The 25427-nt window shown below is 39.2% G+C and overlaps 4 protein-coding genes across 4 annotated transcripts in view; 3 read left to right on the forward strand and 1 right to left on the reverse strand.

Annotated features, from left to right (window-relative positions):
- Positions 1-628: 628 nt before the first annotated feature.
- On the forward strand, positions 629-3218 carry si:dkey-73n8.3 (uncharacterized protein LOC100150965 homolog). Its single transcript, XM_037694004.1, has 7 exons — positions 629-642; positions 688-833; positions 1717-1872; positions 1953-2057; positions 2145-2354; positions 2820-3012; positions 3116-3218. Exons 1-7 carry the CDS (start codon positions 629-631, stop codon positions 3216-3218), a joined length of 927 nt encoding a protein of 308 aa, XP_037549932.1.
- A 2023-nt stretch (positions 3219-5241) lies between these two features.
- On the forward strand, positions 5242-14668 carry zgc:112332 (uncharacterized protein LOC553712 homolog). The gene is made up of 6 exons (XM_037693929.1): positions 5242-5286; positions 6151-6266; positions 10890-11045; positions 11196-11300; positions 12984-13176; positions 14566-14668. The coding sequence occupies exons 1-6, from the start codon at positions 5249-5251 to the stop codon at positions 14666-14668; spliced, it is 711 nt and encodes a 236-aa protein (XP_037549857.1). The 5' UTR covers positions 5242-5248.
- Positions 14669-16287: 1619 nt separating this feature from the next.
- sec61g (SEC61 translocon subunit gamma) lies at positions 16288-17640 on the forward strand. Its single transcript, XM_037693823.1, has 4 exons — positions 16288-16380; positions 16781-16884; positions 16969-17071; positions 17489-17640. The coding sequence occupies exons 2-4, from the start codon at positions 16791-16793 to the stop codon at positions 17496-17498; spliced, it is 207 nt and encodes a 68-aa protein (XP_037549751.1). The 5' UTR covers positions 16288-16380; positions 16781-16790; the 3' UTR covers positions 17499-17640.
- Positions 17641-17790: 150 nt separating this feature from the next.
- Positions 17791-25427, reverse strand: part of tpk1 (thiamin pyrophosphokinase 1) — a 106751-nt gene continuing 99114 nt past the window's right edge. The window contains exon 8 of the mRNA XM_037694318.1: positions 17791-18008. Within this exon, the coding sequence (XP_037550246.1) occupies positions 17863-18008 (146 nt within the window). The 3' untranslated portion in view covers positions 17791-17862. The remainder of the gene's footprint in view (positions 18009-25427) is intronic.

Raw genomic sequence — 25427 nt, forward strand, 5'->3', positions numbered from 1 at the left:
TGTGTTCCTTGGTCTTCATGATACTGTTTCTAACTAATGTTCTGTGACAAACCTCCGAGGCTTTCCCAGAACGGCTCTGTCTATATTGAGATGAAATAAAAACACAGTAGGACTGGATTGTCAGAGTTAATAGGAGAGAGAACACAAACACTCACCAAAACTTTCCAGATTTTTATTGGAAAATTTTTATAAAAGCTAAGTATCGATTTCCATCCACTTCACAGTTAAGTACTACTGTTTTTATATAGGATAAACTCCCGGTAAAGTAGTTTGGGATAGTGGTAGATGTCAGAAAAGTCTAAAAAATAAATACATCACAGAAAACATTTAGTTTGTTGAGCCTTCACTTGTTCAACAAGAATGGTCCAAATAGAAGTAAACAGGAAAAGGCTTCTCTGCTTGTAGTTTTAATACCCGTTAAAACTGCTTGCCATGTGACAGCCCGTCAGAACTCCACTCAGAACTTTAGCTTTAATTGATTATCTCCAATAACTGAATTTGAACAGAAGGCTGTTTGTACCAAATAGTGTCCTGGTCAACGATAAAAGGGAAACAGTCTTCTCCCTCTCAGTTCTGTTTCGTTCTCTGCTAGATCACTGGATTTTGTCATCGTTGGTCACCAGTAGAGATGCAAACTGTCAGGTAAGAGCTTGCATTTATTTCTAGACATTTCAGTTTATTTTCAAGTAAATGGTTCAAGTCTCTTCAATTCTTCAGGTCTTTGTTCACCCCAAAGTGCTCGTCAGATGTGCGTCTGGAGGGAAAGACGGCAGTTGTGACGGGCGCCAACACCGGGATAGGCAAAGCAACAGCTAAAGACCTTGCATCAAGAGGCAAGAAAACACTCACATGTTTTAAGTCGAACAAATTACTGTATTTTCCGCCGTACACGTCGCACCGCCCTATAAGTCGCGTCAGTCTAAATATGTCTAATCAAGTGGAAAAATCCATAAATAAGTCGCTTCACTGTATAAGTCGCATCTATTACGAGTCACCGCTGACGCGTCGTGTTTGTTACGCGTCACCGCTGACAACCTGGAAACGTGGGTCGGTGTTATGCCAAAAATCGATTGGCTGCCAAATGGCGGCTGTGGGAATGTGCACGGGAGGACTTTAACGAGAATTTAACAAGATTAACAATTAAAAACAATTATTTGTTTGCTCGACATTATAGCAAAGGTGTGTTTCAGTTGAACTTTTACTTAATAAATGCACTTCAATGGTCAAATTAGCTTCATTTCACCGGGGCGGTGCAGTGGAATGAAGCTGATTTGACGGTGGCTCCAGGCGAGCTGGACGACGGTGGAAGGCTATGGCAAGCCGATTGTGTCATTAATAGCTGCTTTTACCTGTTACATGATACAAGGGCATGCCATACTACTTGACTGCCATCTAGTGGCTGAAAATGGTAGTGTTCAATATTTTCCATGTCAGAATGAATGGAACGATCATATCTCAGCCAAAAATTGGATTATAAATATGGAAAAAAATATAAAAATGCGTTGCTTCAGCGTATAAGTTGCAGGACATGCAAATTATGCAAAAAACTGTGACTTATAGGCCAAAAAACACAGTAATACATTTTCACCTGTGTTTGGTTTCTCAGCATAGCTGTGTTGAAATTTAGGTGATTACCAGGTTCTTTCTTCAAGACGCCTTCCTGGTTCAGATTTGGCTTGCGAGTACGTTCAGAGTCGATTGATTCCTCTTTTATAGGTGCCCGGGTGATTTTGGCGTGCAGAGACATGATGAAAGGAGAACAAGCTGTTTCGGATATCACGAAGGAGGTAAATGGAGCCAATGTTGTCGCCAGGCAGCTGGATCTGGCTGACACTAAATCGATCTGCCTGTTTGCTGAGAGCATCTACAACAGTGGGTGTCAGTGCATGCACACACATGTATCCAAAATACTGTCAAAAACACACTGCACAGAACAATTTCTGCTTTTCCAGCTGAAAAGGCTCTTCATTATCTGATCAACAACGCAGGCGTGGCTATTTGTCCTTATGCTAAAACAGTGGATGGATACGAGACACAGTTTGGAGTCAATCACTTAGGTACATGTTGTATTTAAGGTATACATTCTCTACGCTTGTGTTGTTGTTTCATACGTAGCATTTTTGGCTCCATTTCTGCCTCTTCAGGTCCGTTCTTTTTGACTTTCTTGCTGCTGGACTTGCTGAAGCACTCGGCTCCATCCCGAGTCATCAACGTGTCGTCGTTGGCTCACGCCATGGGCAAGATCCAGTTTGATGATCTGAACGGGGAGAGAAGTTACCACCCTGTCAGAGCTTACGCTCAGAGCAAGCTCGCCAACGTGCTGTTCACCAGAGAGCTGGCCAAAAGGATCGAGGGTAGGGCGTGTGGCTCAGACACAGACAGCAGGCTTGATGTTGGACTGTGAGGATCGTTCGGTTCTGTCTCTTAAATTGCAGATAAAATAATGGCATTGCATTTCTTGCCCATGTGAGAGTCTCGTGCTTGAACAACTGCTCCGGGCAGCAAACAGAAACCTTTCCCCGAACAGCTAGCTGTCTGAAATAATCTCACTTTGAGCGTAACGGTGTGATATTTTGGCTTAAAATCCTTAACCATTGAATTTAACCCTGATTAAAATATCTCAAGAAAAACAAAAACTGGAACTCTCAGGAAGAAATTATGGGCTGTACCTCTGCAACCAGTGGTGCAAGGCAGTAACTTTTACATGGAGCGCACTCATCTGTGAAAGTTTATTTCTAACCAGTTAATCTTGTGGTTCTAAATCATAAAAGTTGTGAAGATAAGGCATCAAAAACAAAATCTTTTCCATTTCCCTCCAGTGCATGGTGTGATGGCCTTCTCAGTGGATCCTGGCCTTGTGAACACTGAAATCACAAGGCACATCAGACCGTCTCTGGTGGACATAAAGGACATCTTCAGTTTCCTGCTGAGGACCCCAGCAGAGGGCGCGAGCACCACCATCTACTGCACCGTCACTCCTGAGAGCCAGATGCTCACTGGTGGACACTACAGGTCAGTTTGAGCTGCAAAGCATCATTACTGTTGGTGACTACAATAGGATTTTCCAGAGTGTACAACTAAATGTGCACAGTTTCAGTCCCCTCTTTCTCTGCAGGAAATGTGCTGCAGCAGGAAGCTGCAGGGCAGGTGAGGATGATGGCACTGCCTTAAAGCTGTGGGCTGTGAGCTGCCACCTGCTGGGCATCCGCTGGAGGTGAACATCTCTCCCACAGCTGTGCAGCCACAATAACTGGGGACTTCCTGGAAAGGAAACTTATTATTACCCACCTGAAAAGGGTCTTGCTCTTCTACTAACTTTAATGCGTCTGATCCGCAATGTGTACCCCCTCAAATTTTTATATCATAACGACCGGCTCGACGCCTTGATGTGTGCTGTTTGATCGGCATTTCGAGTTCCCATGGCAACATAATCTGCAAACAAATAACTCGGCTATTGTAAAAGATTTTGAGCTGGTGGTAGCTCAGAGCAGTGCCCAGTAAATCCTGAATTCAAATAAAACATTCAAGATGGCCACAAAAGCTAAATTTAACTCGGCTATTGTTTACACATGCAGAGCTGAAATTTGGTGATCACATCACCGATCATACACTGAATCCAAATCAAAAATCCAAGATGGCAACCATAGCTTAAGGTCCTGGAGAAACTTAGATGGGGACTGCCTGTCTGTCAGATGTTTTGAATTAGAAAAATGGCATCTTTGTTTGCGAATTACGTCCCCATGGTAACTCGAAATGCCAATAAAAGTAATTGCACACATCATGGCGTTGAGTCAGTCGTTTTGATATAAGATTTGTGGGGTACACGGTGCATTAAAGTTGATGGAAGAGTAAGATATAAAGTTAATAAACCCTTGTCAGGTGGATAATAATAGGTGGCTGCCATTCAAGGCTGTCCCCAATAAAAATGACTATAACTCGTTAATTCTTTGCCGTACTGAGCTGAAATTCGGTGTGGTGGTAGCTGAGAGCGAACCCCAACACATACCGCTGTCAAATTTAAACATTATAAATGGCTGCCACCCCGTTAAAGTTTCTCCAGGAACTTTCTAGTTCATTCAAACGATGCGGGAAGATTCCAAGTTTTGTTGAATCTGGATGGAAAAGCGTGCCGGAAATAAAATCCCTGTCATGGTTCGATTGAAGCTGAAAACAGTGATGATTGCTGCTTCCAATAAAAACCTCAACAGTAGTTTCTGTGCGTTTAAGTGGTGGTTTTTTTTTTTTTGTGTGCATGATTTTAATTTGATCTCTTTGTTTAATGTTTGTAGTCTTAAATTAGTTTCCTGGGTGTTTTAATTCTCTTTCGTGTAACTTTTAACACATTTCTGGACAGTTTTTATCATTTTATTGTCCTTGATTTTCTTTTTTCCCAGATGTTTTCATGCTTTGATGCATTTTTTACACATCTGTTTTTACTTTGCACCTTGTTGCTCAAACTGATCACATCTGGTGGCTTCTTAAATGGTAATACATTTTTTAAGAGTTCTGTTCACCTGAACAAAAAGAGCAGTTTTGCTCCATCCGTTAGAAACTTTTACTCAAAAAACATTTCAAACATTGACGTCAATCATGTTTGTCTGTTAGCAAAATATCCCCTTCACCACTTGACAGATTTTGTTAAAACTCTCAAAAAATAATCAGTAGATATTCATCTGTAGCTGATAAATCTTTGAAGTCACTCCAATTCAAGATGGCCGTCACGGCTAGTCAACACTAGCCAATATAAAAATGGCTGGAACTCCGTCTGTGTTACAGATATGCAGCTGAGATTTAGTGTGGTAGTAGCTGACAGTCATTCTCAACACAAACTCTGAATTTTAACGCAAGTTGTGAGGTGTAGCTCAGGCAGCCATCTTTAATTTAATTTATACGTCACCGTTGCTTCGTGATATTCAGTATCACGATTAATGATTTTATCAGGATAAAAGTTTGTGCGTCAGAGGATCCTGATTTTCCAAACTTTCTAAAGACGTTAGACGCTGCTAGGCTAAAGAATATAAAATAAATTGCACCAAATGAAAGCTGCACAAGGCCTCATTGTCTGCAGCTTTCTCAGCCTGCAAGTTGTGAATCAGCCAGGCGTCAGCTCGCTCCTGATTGGTCCGGTCACGAGATGTGAAACACTTGCAGCAGGCGGGCGAGGGAGAGGTGACGAAAGAAACAAGTGAACAATTCAGAGAACGCTGAAGGAGCCGAGCGCTTTGTGTCCTGCTCACCTGTCCTGAAGATGGAGGTTTGCTCTCCTGCGGGGATCATGAACTGCAGGTAGGAGAACGACCTTTCTGCAAGCGCAACGGGACGAAGGACAAACTGCTGTTAGACTTGTTGCTGATCTGTGCAATTTTGTAAATAATCAAAACTGTATTGTGTTTAAACTATTTTAAAACTAGATTATAATCTAGGCAAGGAACACTCAAATAATGTGGTGTAACATAACTGAACAGTTGTTTATCAAAGAGTTATGTGGAGGTGTGTGACTGTTCCTGTCTGTTAGCAAAATATTTCACAAACTACTGGACATATTTTAATGACATTTTCAGGAATTAATTACTAGATTTGTGGCTACATCTGATTAATTGTTGGGGTCAACCAGTTTGAAGATGGCCATCACAACCAGCTGATTTATTAAAAAGGTGACTTTAATTCAGCTAGTTTTCCAGATTCTGAGCTACATTTTTTTGTGGATTTAGCTGAGATGTTTTCACGAAACGCACTTTTCATGTTGCTCATTGGTCAAGATTTCTGCTCAAATCTTTAGCATTAACTGTTGGAGTCAGCCTCGTTTGTCTGTTAGCTAAATATCTCATGAACCGCTGGACCATTTTTAATGCAACTTTCAGGAATTTATCATTACATGCGTTTTTACAACTCATGAACTTTTGGAGTCAATCCACTTCAAGATGGCCACAACAGCTAAGTGACATTAGTCGCACTATAATAGCTATAAATCAATAATTTCTACAGATATTGAGGTAAAATTGATGTGGTAGTAGCTGGGAGTCTTACAAAACACATATTCTGAGCATAACAACTCGAAACAACATATGAGATTGCATGTATTATAATGAATGGAAGCTTTACGTTATTCACATCTGTCTTCCTGTTTATTTTAACGTATCTGTTGTTCAGGGTGGGGTGCTGTAAGCACTGGTCCTCTGAGGAGAGGTTGGATGGGAGAACCGTCATCATCACAGGAGCCAACACTGGGATTGGTAAAGAAACAGCCAGGGACCTGGCGAGGAGAGGTACGGTCCAGCTGTGAGTCCGGCAGGATCTCACCTTGTTGTTCACATGGGTTTTTTTTTTTTTTGTGAAGTTTTTATGAACTTCCAACTTGTGACTCACGCAGCATTCCGCTCCTTTATCCTGGATTTAAGGACTTCCCCCGACTGGGAGCTAATCTCTGCTGCTAATCCAGTCCTTCTCAAATAGAGGGGCGCGCCCCCCTGGGGGGGCCCGGGGCAATGCCAGGGGGCCCTAGAAAACATACGTTTTTGCGGAACAAATATGGCTGCCTTGCCGTTTTGGGAGCCATGCGTGAGCATCGCCTAAACGTATACCGATACGATACTTTAAAATAATTACGGTGAATTTGATGACGTTTAAGTGTTTTGTGATTTTTTTTTAATTTTTTTACTTTGGATCATTTATTAGTTAAAACCCAGGATAGAATTAGGCAAAGTTTATAAGTACATAAAAATACTTTATTATAATTAAAGTTTTTTTCTGAAAAAATAAAATAAAATAAAATAGAACAGTAACCAAACAATTCTCTTAAAGACATAAAAACCTGGATGACCCTCAACTTTCTCCTGTTGAACAGACAAGACTGAGGTTTTGATTTTTGGACCTGAGCACCTTAGGAATGAATGTTTCAGTCTTTCTCCCTCCTTAGATGCATTAATCTGTCCTCCAGCTCTAATGTTAAAAATCTTGGTGTTACTTTTGATCAGGACATGTCTTTTATCCCCCACATTAAAAACGTTACTAGAACCTCCTTCTTCCACCTGCGTAATATCACTAACATTAGAAACATCTGATCTAAAGATGATGCAGAAAAACTGGTCCATGCATTTGTCACGTCTAGACTGGACTATTGCAATGGTTTATTATCTGGGTGTCCAAATACTTCTTTAAAAAGTCTTCAGTTGATCCAAAATGCTGCTGCCAGAGTCTTAACTGGAGTTACTGGGAGAGATCATCTTTCTCCAGTTTTAGTTTCTCTCCATTGGCTCCCTGTCAAATCCAGAATAGAATTCAAAATCTTACTTCCAACTTTTTTCTGCTAGTTTCAGATTTTTACGCTCATTTCAGCTTATTTATGTATGTTTAAGCTATTTCTGCTATTTCAGCTAGTATTTCACTGCTTTTATGCTAATCTGAGCTTTTTCAGCTAATTCTACATTTTTTTTTTGCATCCTTTTCAACTTTTTTCTGCCTAATTCAGCAAAAATGTGCTCTCTCCACTTCCTTCTGGTAATTTGCTAACTTTTGTTAGCTACTATTTAGCTTTTTTTTTTTTTCCTAATTTCAGCATTATTCAAACAATTTCCATTTTTTTCTGCTCATTTCTGCTTCTTTCAGCAAACATGTTCTTTCTGCTTTCTTTTGCTAATTTTAGCTTGAGATGCTCTTAGCATTTTTGGCTAATTTCAGCTGTTTTTAGAAAAAATCAAGTTTAATATGGTAATTTCTGCTACTTTCAGCCTAATTAACTTATTTCTGCTCATTTCAGCTTATGTTCCTTTCAGCTTATCTAGTTTCAGCTTTTTCTTCTATTTCAGCTACTACTTAGTTGTTTTTATTCTAAATGTAGCCTTTTTCATCAGTTACTTGTTTATTTTAGCTCATTTCAGCTCCTTCCACTTCGTTCTGGTAGTTTAAGATTCTTTGCCCTTTCAGCTACTTTTCAGCTTTTTATTTTTTTTTTTTTTTTGCTAACTACAGCTTTTTAAAGCTAATTTCCTATTTTTATGCTTGTTTCTGCTTATTTAAATCAATTTTTGCAAATATGTTCTTTCTTCTGCTAACTTTGACTTGTTCAACCATTTCAGCTACATTTCAGCATGTTTTTAGCTAATTTCAGCTGTTTTTCAGCAAGTTCTTCAGCAACAAGCATTCACACTGAATTTCGCAGGAAGTGCAATTCATCTTGTTTACAAATATGTTTTCCTTTTAAAGTCCATTGAGATCTCTTTAATTTCTTCAAAAACTTTTTCACTTTGGACTCTAATCCAGGAAACATTTGTTGTTGTTGTTTTTAGCTTCTATTTTTCTACTTTTATCTTCAAGCTAACATTTAGCTACTTTTAGCTTTTTGTTCATGTTTTGCCACATTTATCTTTAACAGCTCAGTTTCAGCTTCTTGAAAATGCACTCAGCTCAGCGTTCTCACTGCAGTTTCACAGAAAACGCATTGTTTAAATTTAAATGTATCTATTTGTTTAAAGCACGGCATAAATAAACTTCATTTTTTTAAATTACGCACGCTGAAACGTTTGGAAGCTATCATGCTTTACAAAGACGAAGCACTTAGCTCTGTATGTGAGAGGGAAAGTAGAAATCAGTTTAACAGATGGTGCTGCTCATGATCTTGTGTTTGCAGCTAAAAAGCTGCAGAGTTGGAGGCCGACGTGAAAGATGAGAACAGAACGAGCACCTCCAGGGTGAAGCAGACAGGACTAACGATGACATCATCGATCAGTAAACGGGGTTAAGTAATGACATCATGACAACTTGATTAGATCAGCTCAGATTCATAACAGGCAGCTGCCTCCTGCAGCACCGGGGGAAATCAAACTGCATCAAATCCTCGACGGTCTTTGTTGGACCCCTCGCTCGTGTTTTGGTCATTTGGACGCTGACGGAGCAAAACGTGACACAGACGTGCTCACTAATCACCGATAATGTGATTGATCAGTCATATGATGTGCTGTATTTAGCATGACTCAGCGCTGTTATTTTTCACGTTTGTTTCTCTGTTGTTTCACGAGAGCAGAACGGAGCATCAGCGACGGCGCGCACATGCTCCAGCTGATTAACGGCTTCATTTCAAACATCTGTGTGGGTTTACTTGAGAGTTTCGTGCTTTTGGGAGATGAGCAGACTTTTTATATTGGAGTGTTTGTCTGGGCGTGCAGGGAAATCTGTATTTGGGTGATGGAAAGAGAATGTGTCCTGAAAACCCCCTTTCTGTGATCATTGAGGAGGCTGTGCCATCGTTTGTGTCAGAGAACAGCAGAGATGGGCTCATGTGAGGGGAGCAGCCAGTTAAATGAGCTCCTGAGCTCAGGGACCATGAGAGAACCTTCAGACGTTTGGGGCCTTCATTGCTCTCAGGACCATAATGGTTTGGTTCACATGCAAATGAACAAAACCAGCGTCGTTTTGAAGCTCGTAGTGCGAACGTTCATGACTCACTCTGCTGAGATTCAGTTTTCTTCTGTACGTTTTCAGCATCTTTCACAGTTTTCATCTATTTCAACAAATCATGTCTCAAAACGTTCGGCTCGTTCAAAACAATCCTGCTATGACTTTTGGTATTGGTGCAACTTTAGCTTTTTGAAATATTTAGCCTTTTCTCATATAAAATGAATTGAGCTCATTTTCCATCCTTCAGATCTTTAGATATGTTTACAACCTTTTACTGATCCTTTCACATTTTGATCTGCTTCAGCTGTTTTCAGCTTCCTTCTGCAAATTCAAACTTTTTTTCAGATAATTTCTACTAAATTCAGCTGTTTTTCAGCTGTTTTGTGCTCCTTTTAGACTCTTTCTGCTAACTACAACATTTTTGTGCTTCTTCTAACTTATTTAATCTAATTTCAGCTAGTTATGCTCCTTTCAGCTTAATTATGCAAGTTTCATCTTTTTCTGCTATTTCAGCTACTATTTAGTTGTTTTATGCTAATTTGAGCTTTTTTTGGCTAATTCCACATTTTTTGCACTCATTTCAACATTTTTCCAGCAAATGTGCCCTCTTCTGATAATTTAAGCATCTTTCTGCCTTTTTTAAAGCTACTTTTCAGCTGTTCTTTTTGCTGTTGTTGTTTTTCCCCCCAGATAATTTCCACTTTGTGCTCATTTCTGCTTCTTTCAGCAAATGTGTGTTCTTTTTGCTCTCTTTTGCTAATTTAAGCTTGTTCTACTTTTTCAGCTACCTTTTTAGCATTTTAAACTAATTTAAGCAGTTTTCAGATAAAGTCAAGTTTTCCATGGTCATTTCTGCTACTTTTAGCTTAATTAACTTATTTCTGCTAATTTCAGCTTGTTGTACTCCTTTCAGTTTATTTCTGCTAATTTCAGCTATTTAGCTGTTTTTTAAAACTAAATTAAGATTTTTCATCTAATCCACATTTTTGGAGCTCCTTTCAACTCTGTTCACTTTCTTTTGGTAGTTTAAATTTCTTTCTGCCTTTTCAGCTATCTTTTGCTCATTGCATTTTTATTTTATTTTAGCTAATTTCTTAATGTTTGTGCTAATTTCTGCTTATTTAAACCTAATTCAGCAAATATGTGTTATTTCTGCTTTCTTCTGCTAAGCTTGTTCTTCCATTCCAGCTACATTTCAGCTTGTTTTGAGTTAATTTCAGCAGTTTTTTTTGTAATTCTTCTGCAATAAGCATTCACATTGCATTTCTGCAGGAAATGCGTTTTCTCTAGTTCTGATTTTTGTAGTGACACGGCTGTCATGAGCTGCGTAATGTCACATACAGATCCAAATTAAAAGTCTGAGTCAAATCAAGAGCCAAACAAGTGGAACAGGTGCAGGATGAGCACATAAAAACATGCTCCCAGAGTAAATGCACAGCTTCAGGTATGTTGGGAAGAAGATGTTGCAGTATTTCATCATCTTCTTGACGTTTTAGGTGCTCGCATCATCATGGCGTGCAGAGACCTGGAGCGGGCAGAGGAGGCCCGGGATGACATCCTGGAGGACACAGGAAATGAGAATGTGGTCATCAGGAAACTGGATCTATCTGACACCAAGTCCATTAGGGCCTTTGCTGACCTCATAAACAGAGGTAAGCAGATGGAGTTCATGAAGGGGTTAGTTTTGGCTCAGGACACTCAGCTTTAAAGTTTAAGAGGTTCGCATGACGTCACCAGCTCCACCTCTGCTTTTTATTCATAATCTTCCTCCTGACTCATGCAGAGCTGCATCTACTTTTCAGAGGAGAAACAGGTGAATATCCTGATAAACAACGCAGGGATCATGATGTGCCCCCACTCTAAGACACTTGATGGGTTTGAAATGCAGCTAGGAGTCAACCATTTGGGTAAGGTGGACTGAATGTTGTCCTTTTTGTACGTTTTGACTAACATTTAAACTTCTGTGATTTCTTTTTCCGGTTGATTTAGTTGAATTAATGTGTTTAACACAAACTCTGTGTGAAGCCATGTGTGCAACTATTTCTTCTAGCTGCGTTTTTTTTTTTTTTCTTTATTGGACAATATCTTGGTTGGTTCTATCTCTCAGATTGGAGGCTATGTGTTCAACATAATGTTACTTCTTCCAGTAATCTGTTAACAATGGTGTACCACAAGGCTCAGTTTTAGGACCCACCCTCTTTACAATCTACATAAGAAATGTAGGTCAGAGCATCCCTGATGCATCCATACATTTCTATGCTGATGACACAGTTGTTTATTGTCGAGCTAAAACTGTTGATAAGGTATTCCAGCTTTTGCAATCTGCATTTAACATCATCCAGTCTGATTTGTTCCAGCTCAAACTTGTCTTGAATGCCAACAAAACCAAAGGGATGCTGTTTTCAAACAGAAGTTGGTCCCAGCAGTTCTTCCTATTTTATCTTTGAATGATGTCCCCATTGAGTTTGTTGATTCCTATAAATATTTGAGTGTCTTGGTCGACTCGCATCTCTCCTTTAAGCTCCACGTGGAAAACTTAGTAAGGAAACTGAAAGTTAAACTGCGTTTCTTTTTCAGAAATGGATCCTGTCTAACTTTAATTCTTTGGTATTTTATTTGCTTTCTTTAATGATTGTCCACTGTTGTCATCACTCTTTGTTAAAATCAGGTCTCTCTTGTAAATGAGTCCTCGAGGCTCAATGGGACTAACCTGTCTAGATAAAGGTTGAATGAATGAAAACTGTGCCACGCAGCAATCGATATTATTTTGTCACAGTCTGTTGGTGTGAACTCTGCCCTGCCCACAAACACACAGGTTGATGAATCCTTCCAAAACAACACATTTACAAACTTTTTAGCACTTTTTTTTTTTGCAGTTTCCTTTGTGCTGTACATTTGTTTCTAAATATTTCTCCTCAATTAGCTAAACTTTTAGCTTCCAGCACACACTGGTTTCTATTTAGCTTAAATCATATAAAATACAGAACTGTGGAGATTCCACCTACTGTGGGTGCATTTTCACAGATCGTTCTTTTTTTAAATCTTGTTTGAGAAGCAAAGTTCAGTGCATTGGATGTGTAAGTTAATGAGCTTGTGCAAGAAAATCATAACAAGTGAATAATTTGAGCAACTTAATTTGATTAACTTAATATTTAAGCTACAAAATCATTAAAGTGTGCATTTCCTGTCTTTCCTCAGGTCACGTCCTCCTGACCTTCCTGCTGCTCGACCTCATCAAGCGTTCAGCGCCGGCTCGTGTTGTTGTCGTGGCGTCGGTGGCCCACACCTGGACCGGGCTTCGGCTGGACGACATCAACAGCGAACTGGGCTACGACGCCATGAAGGCCTACGGACAGAGCAAACTGGCCAACGTCCTGTTTGCACGCTCGCTTGCCGAGCGGTTACAAGGTGAATTTGAAAAATCCCACACATTTCTGAAGACAAACATGAAATGGTGCAGTTTGAAAGAGTTCACTCTATTATTGGAGGTGCTGGAACTAAAAGCAGTCAGAATTATACCAACGTTAATTTCTAACAAGTCCAACGTGTCCGCTGTGCTTTTCTTGGTGACTGGGGTCCGTGTGTTGCAGGTTCGGGGGTGAGTGTTTTTTCCCTGCACCCTGGGGTGGTACAGTCCGACCTGTGGAGGCACCAGCATCAGTGCATCCAGGTAGCGGTGAAGATTTTCAGAATCTTTACAAAGACCACAGTGGAGGGAGCTCAGACCACCATCTTCTGTGCTGTGGAGCCTGGTCTGGAGACGATGAGTGGGGGCTACTTCAGGTGACTATTCGCCAGCAGGCACCCGCCTCATGCTGCTCAGAGCTTCTATCAGCGAAGCAACAAAGCGTCAAGTTTGTTGTATGGTGTTCACTCTGTCGTCCATTTTTCTTCCGTATGTTTTCAGCATTTTTCTCATCCCACATTTTTTGTGCTATTTCAACAAGTCATAAACCAAAACGTTCAGTTCTTTCAGGAGAAGGGTGCTCTGACTTTTGATATTGATGCAACTTTAGCTTTTTGAAATATTTAGTCTTTTCTGACATTTTTTTCCTCAGAGAAAATGAATTGAGCTCATTTTACATCCTTCAAATCCTTCAGATCTGTTTACAACCTTTTACTGCTCCTTTCAGTTTGTTCTGCTTCAGCTTCTTTCAGCTTCCTTCTGCAAATTAAAAGAAAAAAATCAGCTACTTTCAGATAATTTTTCAGCTGTTTTTTTTTTTTTTTTTTTAGCTGTTTTGAGCTTCTTTCGGCTTTATTCTGCTAAGTACAATAGTTTTGTGCTTCTTCTAACTTCTTGCAGCTAATTTCAGCTTGTTATTCTCCCTTTAGCTCATTTCTATAAGTTTTAGCTATTTCTGCTATTTCAGCTACTATTTAGCTTTTTTGTGCTAATTTTAGCGTTTTCAGCTACTTCCACATTTTCTTGCACTCATTTAAACTTTTTTTGAGTCTAATGCAGCAAAAATGTGCTCTCTCCACTTCCTTCTGGTAATTTAAGTTTTTTTCTGCTGTTTCAGCTACTATTTACCTGTTTTTGCTCATTTCAGCACTTTTCTGTTTTTTTTCAGGATAATTGGGCAAACATGTTCTTTCTGCTTTCTTCTGCTAATTTAAGCTTGCTCTTTTCAGCTATAGCTTTTTAGCATTTTTGGCTAATTTAATTTGTTTTTAGATTAATTCAAGTTGACTGTGTTAATTTCTGCTCCTTTCAGCTTATCTAGTTTCAGCGTTTTCTTCTATTTCAGCTACTATTTACCGGTAGCTGTTTTTGTGCTGAATTTAGCTTTTCTGCATTTATTTGAGTTAATTTCAGTTCTTTCCTTCTTTAGTTTAAGATTCTTTGCCTTTTCAGTTGTTTTTTATTTTATTTTATTTAGCTAATTACAGCTTTTTAAGCTAATTTTCCAATTTGTGTGCTTGTTTCTGCTCATTTAAATCTAATTCTGCAAATGTGTGTTCTTTCTTCTGCTAACTGTGACATGTTCTACATGTCAGCTAAACATTTAGTTAATTTCAGCTGTTTTTTTTTATCGAGTTCTGCAGCAATAATCATTCACACTGCATTTCCACAGGAAATGCATTTTCTCCAGTTAACTATGTAATGGTGACACAACAGAACTATTGCATTGCATGTAGCGAGCACTTCCTGTCACTGTTTGTGTTCAGCGACTGTGCTCCGGCGAGGTGCTCCAGGTCGGCTGCAGATCATGACTTGGCCCAGAAGCTGTGGGAGGTCAGCTGCAACATGCTTGGCATCAGCTGGCAGTGAGGAGCAGCAAACCGCCTGCACAGTGACAGAGACTGGGCCGACTGTGGGAACATCACCTTTCAAAAGCACCAGTTTGCTCTTTTATACCTCCACCAATGAGTCTCATGGTGTTTTTTTTTTTTTTTTAATTATAAGCCTGCATGAATTAAAATCCCAAACTACTCATTTTTCCATTCAAGGACAAATCATTTGTTGAAACCAAACAATATTAAAGACGTTGTAATGTAAAATGTATTGTTTGGAAATGTCACTGTTTCATATTTTTAACTGTAAATGTTCTTCGTGAAAATGGCATGTTTTTGTTTTCTAGTTGGTTTCGTCTCTAAAACCAGCAGATGATTCTTCGTCATAAAAATAAGCTAAACCAGCATGGTCTTGTTTCGGCTCAAAATGAACTGAGGAGTTAAAACATTTGGAATATGTCACATATTTTAATTTCGCAACTTCAATGTCATTGCATATTTCACCCGACGATGCTTTTCCTCCTTGGAGCGCCATATTACTGGTTGTAGTTCCTGTTTGTCATAAAAACAAAACCAACATTTCAAAGCATGGGTAAATAAAGTAGCTTCCAGATGCTGAGAATGAAAATGCGAATTTTAAAGGAGTTTCTAAACCTACCTGCAGCCCTGTGACAACAGCAAGGAGTTTCGTTTTATATTCTCAGTTCTTCATGTAGACCTTAAAGTTGTTCAGTTTGACTTTGGATTTGTGCAGCTATTACTAACTGGACTTGAGTTTGTGTTCCTACATATTAAAACAAGAGTCAAAACTTAAAGCTTGGTTATTTAATGCACTTAGAGAGAGACTGCAGATAATATTAGGTGGCTCTGTTTAAAATTCTACTTCTGAATACAAAGAGAGTGCACGTTGAAAATCTTGCATTGATCACATCTCTGCTCTTTTTAGAGCTGGCTGTATTATTATGAGAAAAATAAATCTAACGGATGTAATACTGAGCTGTTTCACAGATTTTGGTGAATTATACTGTATGTTCTGTTGGCTCTCCCGGATAAATTAAAACAGAATGTGACATGACTTCATGCAAATATATATATATATAAAAAAATTAAACTAACTAAGCACTTTGTTTTAGTTAGTGCCCCTAAAACTGAAGACTGAATTTTGTGAATCTCATGGTTAAATTAATAAACAGACACATATTAAAACATAAGAAATATTCTGCTACCAATACATCTTAGTTTGTCTGGAAGGAAAATGCCAGAAAAAAGAAACAGCTGATCTTAATCTAAATCACATGAGTAATTATAACCTCAAGAATGTGGTTTGAGCTAGAATGGCTACAGCACTCTACTGAACACTTAATTAGATTGTAAATACGACACGTGTAAATGTAAAATACATAACATTTCAGCAAATGTTAAATTTAATATTCTTGTAACAACTTGTTTTAGAATTAATTTAGACACTTTGCTGACCTTTTTTATTTATTTTTTATTTATTTACTAAGACAAACTAGGTAGCCAACAAAAAAAAAAATCGCCTGTAGTAAAACCTCCTGACCTGTAGGTGGCAGCATAGACAGCTGGAAACAGGAAAACCAACCACGCATGCGCACTGTAGGGAAACAGGAAAACAAACCACGCATGCGCACTGTAGGTCTACGTCATCTCTCCTCCGTCTAGCTGTGGAAAAGCTACGTGGCCATTTCTTCTCGTACTGCTTTCTGTTGAGGTGCGACGTGAAAACAGGTAGATAACAAGAATTTTGTTAGTTGTGTATTTTTGCCTTTAAAACATTAACAGTTATGAAATTAGACATGTTATTTGTATATTTTTTGACTTATTGATCTGTTTTAAACAACGAGTCATGCTACTTAGCATGGCTGTGTTGGTTAACGCTACGTTGTTTTCCATTGTCGTTGTGGTAAATAATTAATTTTAACGACTTCATATCGCGTATTTTTTACTATTAGAGACTTCATATCGCGTATTTTTTACTATTAGAGACGTTTGAATATAGTAAACATGTGTTAAATAAGAATATCTACTAAAGTTTACTGATAAGTGATTGAAGCGGTACACATTTCTACACACTGAAAGCTAATTTTTATGGTTTTAATCTTGACTCTTTATTTTTTTTTGCCTGCAGATCATACAGGATGGACCAGGTGATGCAGTTTGTTGAGCCCAGCCGGCAGTTTGTCAAAGACTCCATAAGGCTTGTAAAAAGATGCACAAAACCCGACAGGAAAGGTACATTTTTTCAGATCTGCCCAGTGACATTGAACTCACACAGATGAGTTTTTTCCGTGTTTCTAACAGTTTGTCCTCTTTCAGAGTTTCAGAAGATTGCTATGGCTACAGCAATTGGGTTTGCCATCATGGGTTTCATCGGGTTCTTTGTCAAGCTCATCCATATCCCCATCAACAACATCATTGTGTAAGTACAAAACTGTGCTGTGTATAAGTCCGTACATAAATCAGAATCCTGCTGATTTTACAACCAGACACCGGCTTTAAGAACACTTCACTTGTTTAGCTCTTGCAGATTTATAAATGCACCACACTGTGCATGGCGGTGTGTTTAAAACCTGCCGTACTGCTGCAGACAGGGAATCCATTCACCGACGGAGTTTAAGATTTAGAATCTGAACGGTGTCATTTAGTCGCATCGCTTTTGACTTCTTGACAAACATAATTGTATTTTTTTTTAACTATGCACCACAATAAGACAAAGTATCTACAATAGAAGAAAACGCCAAGTTCAGCTGTTTAGTCACAATAAGCTTTGTCATTTACTCTGAATACCATGACAATTCAGCTGCGTTTCTAACAATTGTCACATTTTGTCTTCTAGCGGTGGTTGAGTCCTGATTTAAGGAACGGCACAGACTGCGGTCGCACCGTGTTTTTGGACTGGTGTGGGGGGAAACTGAAAGGACACTTTTACGTTCTGTTCTCAACCTTTTTTATTTTGCCATGTAAATAAAATTACAAATGGAAAGCCAAGTACTGATTTTGTTTTTATTGCAAATTTTATTCGTTTTAATTTGTTGATACAAAAGTTTATTATATTTAAAAGTGCTGTTCACTATATACACATCAATACAGTCGGGCACTGTGCATAAAATCAGTTATATTTGGATAAAAGGTACCTCGAGCATTTCTGAATTTAAGAACGTTCTTTTCATAAGTGTGTAAAACTCGAAGCATGCTGGCGCGCTCAACGTTTTAGTCCCCGTTGTTCCTGACGCCCATGCTCCAGAGCAGCGGTTGGTCCGTGATCACAGTTACGACCTTCCTGGGGTTTCCGGCGGCGGTGGGCTCGTAGGTGTTGGAGGTGCTCACCAGCTTCCCAAACTGCAGAACCTCGTTCTCTGGACAGAGCAGTTACCAGTTTAGATACATAATCAATGATTAAAGGTAAATAATCCATAGTCGGTTCAAGTCCATGAGCATTGGAGATTTGAGATGAGGCAGCCTGTCCCAGATTACCTCAGAACATCACAAAGCTCGTTGGGTGAAAGACTCGGAACATTCTCTGCTGGTGTCTCAAATCTTTTCTAACGGAAGCTTCTAACAAAGTTCAAAAGTTGCAACTTTTTAATACAAGAATTTTAGAAAGGAAACAGTTTGGATTTTTCAGATCCGTTAATTTTTTTTCAGCTCTGTAATGAACTCAAATGTAAGTAACTTTTATGTCAGAGTGGATACTTGGAGTTCTTTAGACGGTTGGGATGACAACGTTTTATTCATACTGGTGCCATCTTTAAACAAAAAAGGTATTTCCCCCCAACATTTCTTATTGTCTAACAAGGTTGAGTCCGGTCCTCTGGACAGATTCTTCTTTGTTGGAACGTTTCGTCTTTTATCCAAAAGACTCAACCTCGTCAGATTATCTACCTGGATTATTGAGCATGCAACAGAACATATTTTAAACGTGGTTATCCTAATTCAGCTGAGGTGCAACACTGACCTCAAGTGGTTAAAGTCTGAAACTCTTTAATTCTGTTGGAGCATGAGACCTGCTGCGAGGAGCCTGCTCTAAATACTTCCATCCATTATCTTGTTTCTTTTTGGGTTATGGGGGGTCACTGGTGCCATTTTGGTCTGCGGGAGAAAACCCACACGTGCACGGCGAGAACATGCAAACGGGCCCCATGGCTGGGATTCGATGCAGCAGCTCTACGAACTGCTCCACTGTACCACCACGTCAAAAAGACGTCATATGATTAATGTTTAGTTTTACGTCAGTGTCTCACAACCAGATTAAATCTTAACTTTAAGACGTTACATTTATCTGTGATTGACGCTCTTTTTTTCTCAACTTTTAGCCTCAAAGTCCGAGCAGAGATCTTTAGGTTTCCGAGGCTTGTCAACCAAAACGACTAACTTAAAAATATTTTGTCTTTTCGCTCAACAAATTCACGAATACAATCTATAAATAGATCACATGCACGTGGAGCGCCGTCATGCTACATAACTGGTCTGAGCGGAGCAAATAAATTATTGAGTTTGTGTCAAAAGGTGCAAATGGGATAAATATGAAACTGCACGTCGCCTTCTTTTAAATTACCAGTTACATTTGTTTCTGCTGCATTAGCTCCGAACAAGCTGAGCTGACACGGAGCTGCTGGATCGTGTCTAATAAGAAAAGGGCAGACTCGAACATTTACAGACGGGTACTCTGTTGTTTCTCCACTTTTAACTCGCTGTGTTATTAGCAGATTAAATATTGCATCAGTGCATGACCGTATACTTCATCAATGTCTTCTTTAAAAGTCTTCATGCTAAAGTCGTTAGCGCCGGCGCCTAAAGGAGCAAGGGCGACGACGTCGCAGCAGCTGTATGCTTTAGATGATTTTCAGCAGGTTCTGCAGAATCCCGTGAAACAGTCGTTCGTTCACATCAGCTGCGGTAAAGCAGAGGAACACGCAGGTTAGCGGGCATCACCGGTGTTAGCAACATTTTCCATAAATGGCTGACTGGATTTTAATAAAACTTTCAGAAACGTCAACGACGGATTAACTTTTGGAGTTGAGCCAGTTCAAGAGGTTTACACAGCTCATCGATATGACAAGAAAACTGTCTGCGATGCAGTCCGACTGACAGATACTGAGCTGCAACGTGCTGTGGGAGTAGCTGAGAGTCATCCTCAACACGAACTCTTGACATGTTACACGGCTAAACACGGCGGTGGGCGATGTCTTCAAGAAATGAGTTTCTCATCGCTCCGAGAAGGTGATCTGGAACTCCATTTCTGTCTCAACGCTTAAATTAATCGTCTTAAAATGATTTTTCTCTATGATGTTAAATGACATTTTCTTGATTGCTCGATGTTCTGAGCCAATCGCAGCAGGAGCACACTGGTCCGTGGGAGGTTCTGTTGCTATGCTTGTCAATTACCGGTATCTTGCCCTGTAAATAATAATAATAATGTGTTATGTATTGTAACTAACTATATGATATTCAGTAATAGATGTTCCATTTAGAGTTGAGGGTGTTGAGTCCAAGTATCTTTATTATCCCCGAGGAACAATTAGTTTCACAGTCAGTAGATGTGTACATATACACACACATACACATATGCATACATATAAATACACAAGACATTAAAGTAACAGTATTGAAATTAGTGTTCATTGAGAAACCTGACTGCTACAGAGATTTGTAGAGTTAGTGAGGTGAAGTTTTTGGGTGTTGTCATCGATGACAAGCTAACATGGAAACATCACATACATTATATAAGAATAAAAAAATATCTAAATCTATTGCAGTACGGTACAAAGTAAGGGACTTATTGATTGATAAAGCTCTGTACACGTTGTATAACACAATCATTGTTCCACACTTAATTTATTGTATTGATGTTTGGGGGAAAGTGTGTAAAACATTTATAAATCCTAATTTAGTTTTACAGAAAAGAGCTGTAAGAATTATCACCAGGAAGCATTTCAGTCGCCCATCAAGTACTTTATTTTATCAACTGAAGTTATTGAAGGTCATGATTTGGTAGATTATAATATTTTATCAGTTATGTATAACGCTCATAATAATACATTACCTTTAAATATCCAATTAAATTTGTTAAAAGCTGTTATAATCTTAAGGGGATGGAAATGTTTTGTTAAAGCTAAATTTCGAACTAGTCTGAAGGAACGGTCTACCTCAATCCAAGGAATTATATTATGTAATAATCTGGAGAGTGATGTTAAAAATGCCAGATCAATGTTTATGTTTAAGAGAATGATCAAAGTTGGTTTGTTAAAAAAAAAAAAAAGAAGAAATAGCTTAATGTGTATTTGTATGAATTGACGCTTGAAAAGGAGTTGTTTATTTTGTTTTTGTTATTTGAAGATTATTATTGTTTGAATTAATTTTTTTGGTAAAAAGGGGCAGAGATTATAAGATTGTTTTTCTTCTTTCTTCTGCCTTTCATTTTATTTGTGATTGTATCTCTTATTGTATATTGTTTTGTTTTTAAAAAAATGAATAACTTATAAATAAAAATAAAATATCGTCTTCATTGCCATACAATGGTGAAATTGGATCTCTGCATTTAACCCATCCACCACCAGGTGGAGCAGTGGGCAGCTATTGAAAGCATCTTGGGGATAAGGTGTGCTGCTCAGAGACACCATGGGATGTGCAATGACTGGGGATTGAACCTGGGGCTTTGGGGTCCCGGGTCTGCTGCCCTGCCTCTACACCACCTCGGCCCCCTTAACAAGTACTTCTTACTCTCACCTCCTTGACCAAAGTGACTGAAGTACCAGTCTGTAATCTATGACCCACTTTACATCAACAGAGATTAGGATTACAGACGACACTTACTGATACTTACAAAGCGTGCCAACGTGTTTCTACAGAGGACACCTGACCACAGGAAATACATTCCTGTTTGGTTACTACCAAAACTAAAAATAGTTGTTTTGAATGGGTAAGACAAAGAATGGGCAGCACGGTGGTGCAGTTGGTAGAGCTGCCACCTATTAGCGAGCAGGTCCCTGGTTCAAATCCCGGTCCGGGGGCCTTTCTGGGTGGAGTTTGCATGTTCTCTCCGTGCATGCATGGCTTTTCTCCGGGTACTCCAGTTTCCTCCCACAGACCAAAAACATGCATGTTAGGCTGATTGGTAACTCTAAATTATCCCTAGGTCAGAGAGAGAGAGAATGGTTGTTTATCTCGTTTGTCTCTGTGTGTCCCTGTGATGGACTGGAGACCTGTCCAGGTGTCCCTGTGATGGACTGGAGACCTGTCCAGGTGTCCCCCGCCTCTCGTACACTGATAGCTGGACATGGACACCAGTGACTGCGACCCAAAAAGGAAGAAGCGGGTAAAGATAATAGATGGAAGGAAGACAAAGTGTCCTTTTGATCGCCCGCCGCCAAAAGGCAAGGGCAGTTATTGTTTGTACTTGTGTCTGTTAGCAAAATATCCCATGAACCACTTGCTGAATTTTACTGTAACTTGAAGTAATCATTAGATGCACATCTATAACTGATACGTTTAAGGGATAATCTGATTCAAGATGGCCACCACAGCGATGTACTCTTAGCAAACACAAATACGGTTTAACTCAGTTCATTTTACAGATACAGAGCTAGAGTTTGGTGTGGTAGTATCTGAGAGTCATCCACAGCACACGCTTGAAGTGATATCTCGCCATATGTCAGGAGATTGTACAATCTTTATGTTTAAGGATTGACCAAACTGGCAACAACGGTATAATTTCTTAACATTTGACAGGGTGACATGCAGTACGTTATGAAATAAGTTCTTTAATGTACAATAACAAAGTTTCTTAAAAAAAAATAAAAGCCTGTTTTCATAAAGAAAATACATACTTTTAGTAGCATATAAAACAAAAAGCCAAATTATTAAGGGACACGTTTTCTCCAGCTGTAGAAATTTAAATCTTATTATATTTTTTGTACACTTTATACATTTTGATAACATAAAAAAAATCATGATCAACTGTGAAAATGAGAATTTTAGATCTTAAAAATGAAAAAAAAAAAAACAACAACGATTTTCTTGTGACGATAATTTCAGTTCTCTTCTAAAGAAGAAAGACACTAATCAGCACCAGACGACGGAAGAATATCACACTCAACCCCAACACTTCACGTTCTTTCTTGAAGATACATTTCTTTTAAAGAATACAAAAAATATATATAAATACATGAGTTTAAAACAATATTAGAAAAACCCCCCACAAAAATAAATACAAAGAACAAAGACGGGAGGAAACAAAGCAAATCATTTGTCCACAGGCGCCTACACACACATCAAACAGGGACAAAGAAAAATCCCAGTCTGCTTCAAAGACCCAAACAAAAAAAGGTATTAGAACAGCTTGACTCAGAATGGAGAGGATAATAATGCTTTTGTGAAGTTCGGTTACTTAATAACTGTGTGAGCCCAGAGCCACAATCACTGTGCCACGGGCGTGCGAGAAGAACGTCAACTGTGCCCAAGTGCTGGTGCAAAGTTCACTCTTGGCAGGATAATGACCCTCCACCAGGTTTTTAACCAGCATGTGGTTGTCGAAGAGCCGTGAAAATAGTTGCGTGTGAGCAAACAGGTGCATTTTGCAGGTTTCTTTGGGGGGTCAGAAGTGAAATGTACAGCCCCTTCAAGCCATTTGTCTTCAGACCTCTGTCCATGAACATCAAGAGGCTTAAAAGAAAAATACGTGTTTCTCCCAAAAGTAGAACATCTGTTATTTTTATATATTTTAATCACCCGCTGCGAAGCAGAAATGCTTTTGCCTGTGTCTGTTTGTCTCAACAAACACACAATCACTGACAGTCTGTTAGCAAAATATCATTAATCACTGGATGGATTTTAATGAAACGTTCAGAAAGTAATTACCGTAGTTTCTGGTCTATAAGCCGCTACTTATTTTCCACATGCTTTGAACAACAATGCTGTGGCTAATTAATGGATTTTCTTTTTTGACAGGCTAACGAGCTTCCTGCCACCAAAACCTTAGCCTCGTCCCACCCGGGTGCTCACATAGCTGCCCAATACACGTCTCTCTTGGGGGGTGGGTCCTCGTGACTCAATGAGACTACCTGTATAAATAAAGGTAAAACAAAAAAGACTAATGGAATTACCAAACAGGTCACAGTTGAACCAAAGGTATGGGGAAGGGGGAATCCCCCCAACTTTTGCTCTGTGGAGCAGGACAGCTTGCACAAGCTGGAGGAACATGATGATAGTGATCAATGACTTCCTGGTAGGCTGATGTTTTTTTAACCAGCCATGTTAACGGCACGGTTCAGAAAAAAACAAAAAAAACATTTACTTTAAGTATTTGTGTATGTAACTGGTATGCATTATAACAATCTGCTGGTTGACTGTCGGTCACATGGCCTCAGGGAGGGATTATGGGTAAAATTTATGTTAATTGTTAATCATTTCGGTTAGCTGTTTAGCATTGTTCTTTTAGTGATTAGTCTGTTCTTGTTAGTCTAGTTTATGTGTTTGTTATGTGTTAGGCTGATCAGTAGAGTAACCATGAGTGAGGGAGGTAGTTGTCATAAAGACCTGTGGGGTTCACTCTGTGTGTGTTGAACCGGAAGATGAAGTCTATAAAGCGCCATCTGGTGGTTGATTCTTGATCTACAACAAGAGCTGCACATCTCTCAGTAGCTGTATGCTGCAAGACACTAGAGTTGCATTTGGGCCTAAAAAATCCGGCCCCAGCCTAAAAACACATTTCAAAGAAAGGAAGATAGAAGATTTCTTGTTTCACTAAATGGGTATTAACATACAAAACAAATAGCCTAAAAAAATCAACTGTAAAGATCGGCTATTATACAGATGAACAAAAATATTTTTAGAGTAAAATTATTTTGAAATATATAGCACAATTTTAATTGAATGCGCTGCTCGCTTCGGCTTTTGTAGATGCTGCTAATTCCTTCACCGCAGATGACAGCAGGTGTGGAGATGCACGCAGCCGGTGATCAGCTGATTGATCCATCCATTACCTTTACCCGCTTCTTCCTTTTCGGGTAGCGGGGGTCGCTGGTGCCCATGTCCAGCCATCACTGTGCGAAAGATGGGGTACACCCTGGACAGGTCGCTAGTCCACTTCAACCGGCGAGTCAGTGGACGCGCGCGGCCGGTGACAGGTTGTCCATCTGAGCTTAACGCAACTACTTTTACTTCTTTAAACCGGCCAGTCGGCCCTGCCTCCTCCTCTACAAGTGGATTAACACAATTTTATATTGTGTATTCTTATTTAGTTTTATTTGTGCTGTATGATTTGTAAAACTGCATCAAAGCCCGAGATCGGCCCGACCTGCACATTAATCTCATTATAATGGGTCGATCTGGATGAGGTTTCAGGTTCAGGTTAGAAATGACAGCTATACCAGACACCCGCGACTTACAGACAAGTGTGGCCTATGTGTGTACAATATATATATATATATATATATATATATATATATATAAAAAATTTACTGTGCGCGGCTTATATTCAGGTGCGCTCAATAGTCCAGAAATTACGGTACTGAATGCACATCTACAACTGATGGATGTTTGGAGTCAATACATTGAAGGTGACCACCACAACAATGTTGTCTTAGCAAACACAACAATGGCTGTAACTCAGTCAGTTTGACATATACTGAGTTAAAATTAGTTGTGGTAGACTAGTAGCTGAGACGGATCCTTACTTTATATGTTGAGTGCTAACCAATTACATGAAATTTAAGTTAGTCAATTCCCCATAACTATTGCAATCACCTCTCCTACTGAAAGGATTTTAATGAAACTTT

Source organism: Nematolebias whitei, chromosome 20 (genome assembly GCF_014905685.2).
Source record: "Nematolebias whitei isolate Nwh7 chromosome 20, NemWhi1, whole genome shotgun sequence".
Lineage (NCBI taxonomy): Eukaryota > Metazoa > Chordata > Actinopteri > Cyprinodontiformes > Rivulidae > Nematolebias > Nematolebias whitei.

Excerpts from the sequence above, each read along its gene's own strand:
- si:dkey-73n8.3 (XM_037694004.1), top strand. Across the intron at positions 1,873-1,952 it reads TGCTGAGAGCATCTACAACA|CTGAAAAGGCTCTTCATTAT; the intron begins GTGGGTGTCAGT and ends CTGCTTTTCCAG. Across the intron at positions 3,013-3,115 it reads CTCACTGGTGGACACTACAG|GAAATGTGCTGCAGCAGGAA; the intron begins GTCAGTTTGAGC and ends CTTTCTCTGCAG.
- zgc:112332 (XM_037693929.1), top strand. The coding sequence starts at position 5,249 with ATGGAGGTTTGCTCTCCTGCGGGGATCATGAACTGCAG. Across the intron at positions 11,046-11,195 it reads TGCTGACCTCATAAACAGAG|AGGAGAAACAGGTGAATATC; the intron begins GTAAGCAGATGG and ends TCTACTTTTCAG. Across the intron at positions 13,177-14,565 it reads ATGAGTGGGGGCTACTTCAG|CGACTGTGCTCCGGCGAGGT; the intron begins GTGACTATTCGC and ends GTTTGTGTTCAG.
- sec61g (XM_037693823.1), top strand. The coding sequence starts at position 16,791 with ATGGACCAGGTGATGCAGTTTGTTGAGCCCAGCCGGCAGTTTGTCAAA. Across the intron at positions 16,885-16,968 it reads CACAAAACCCGACAGGAAAG|AGTTTCAGAAGATTGCTATG; the intron begins GTACATTTTTTC and ends GTCCTCTTTCAG.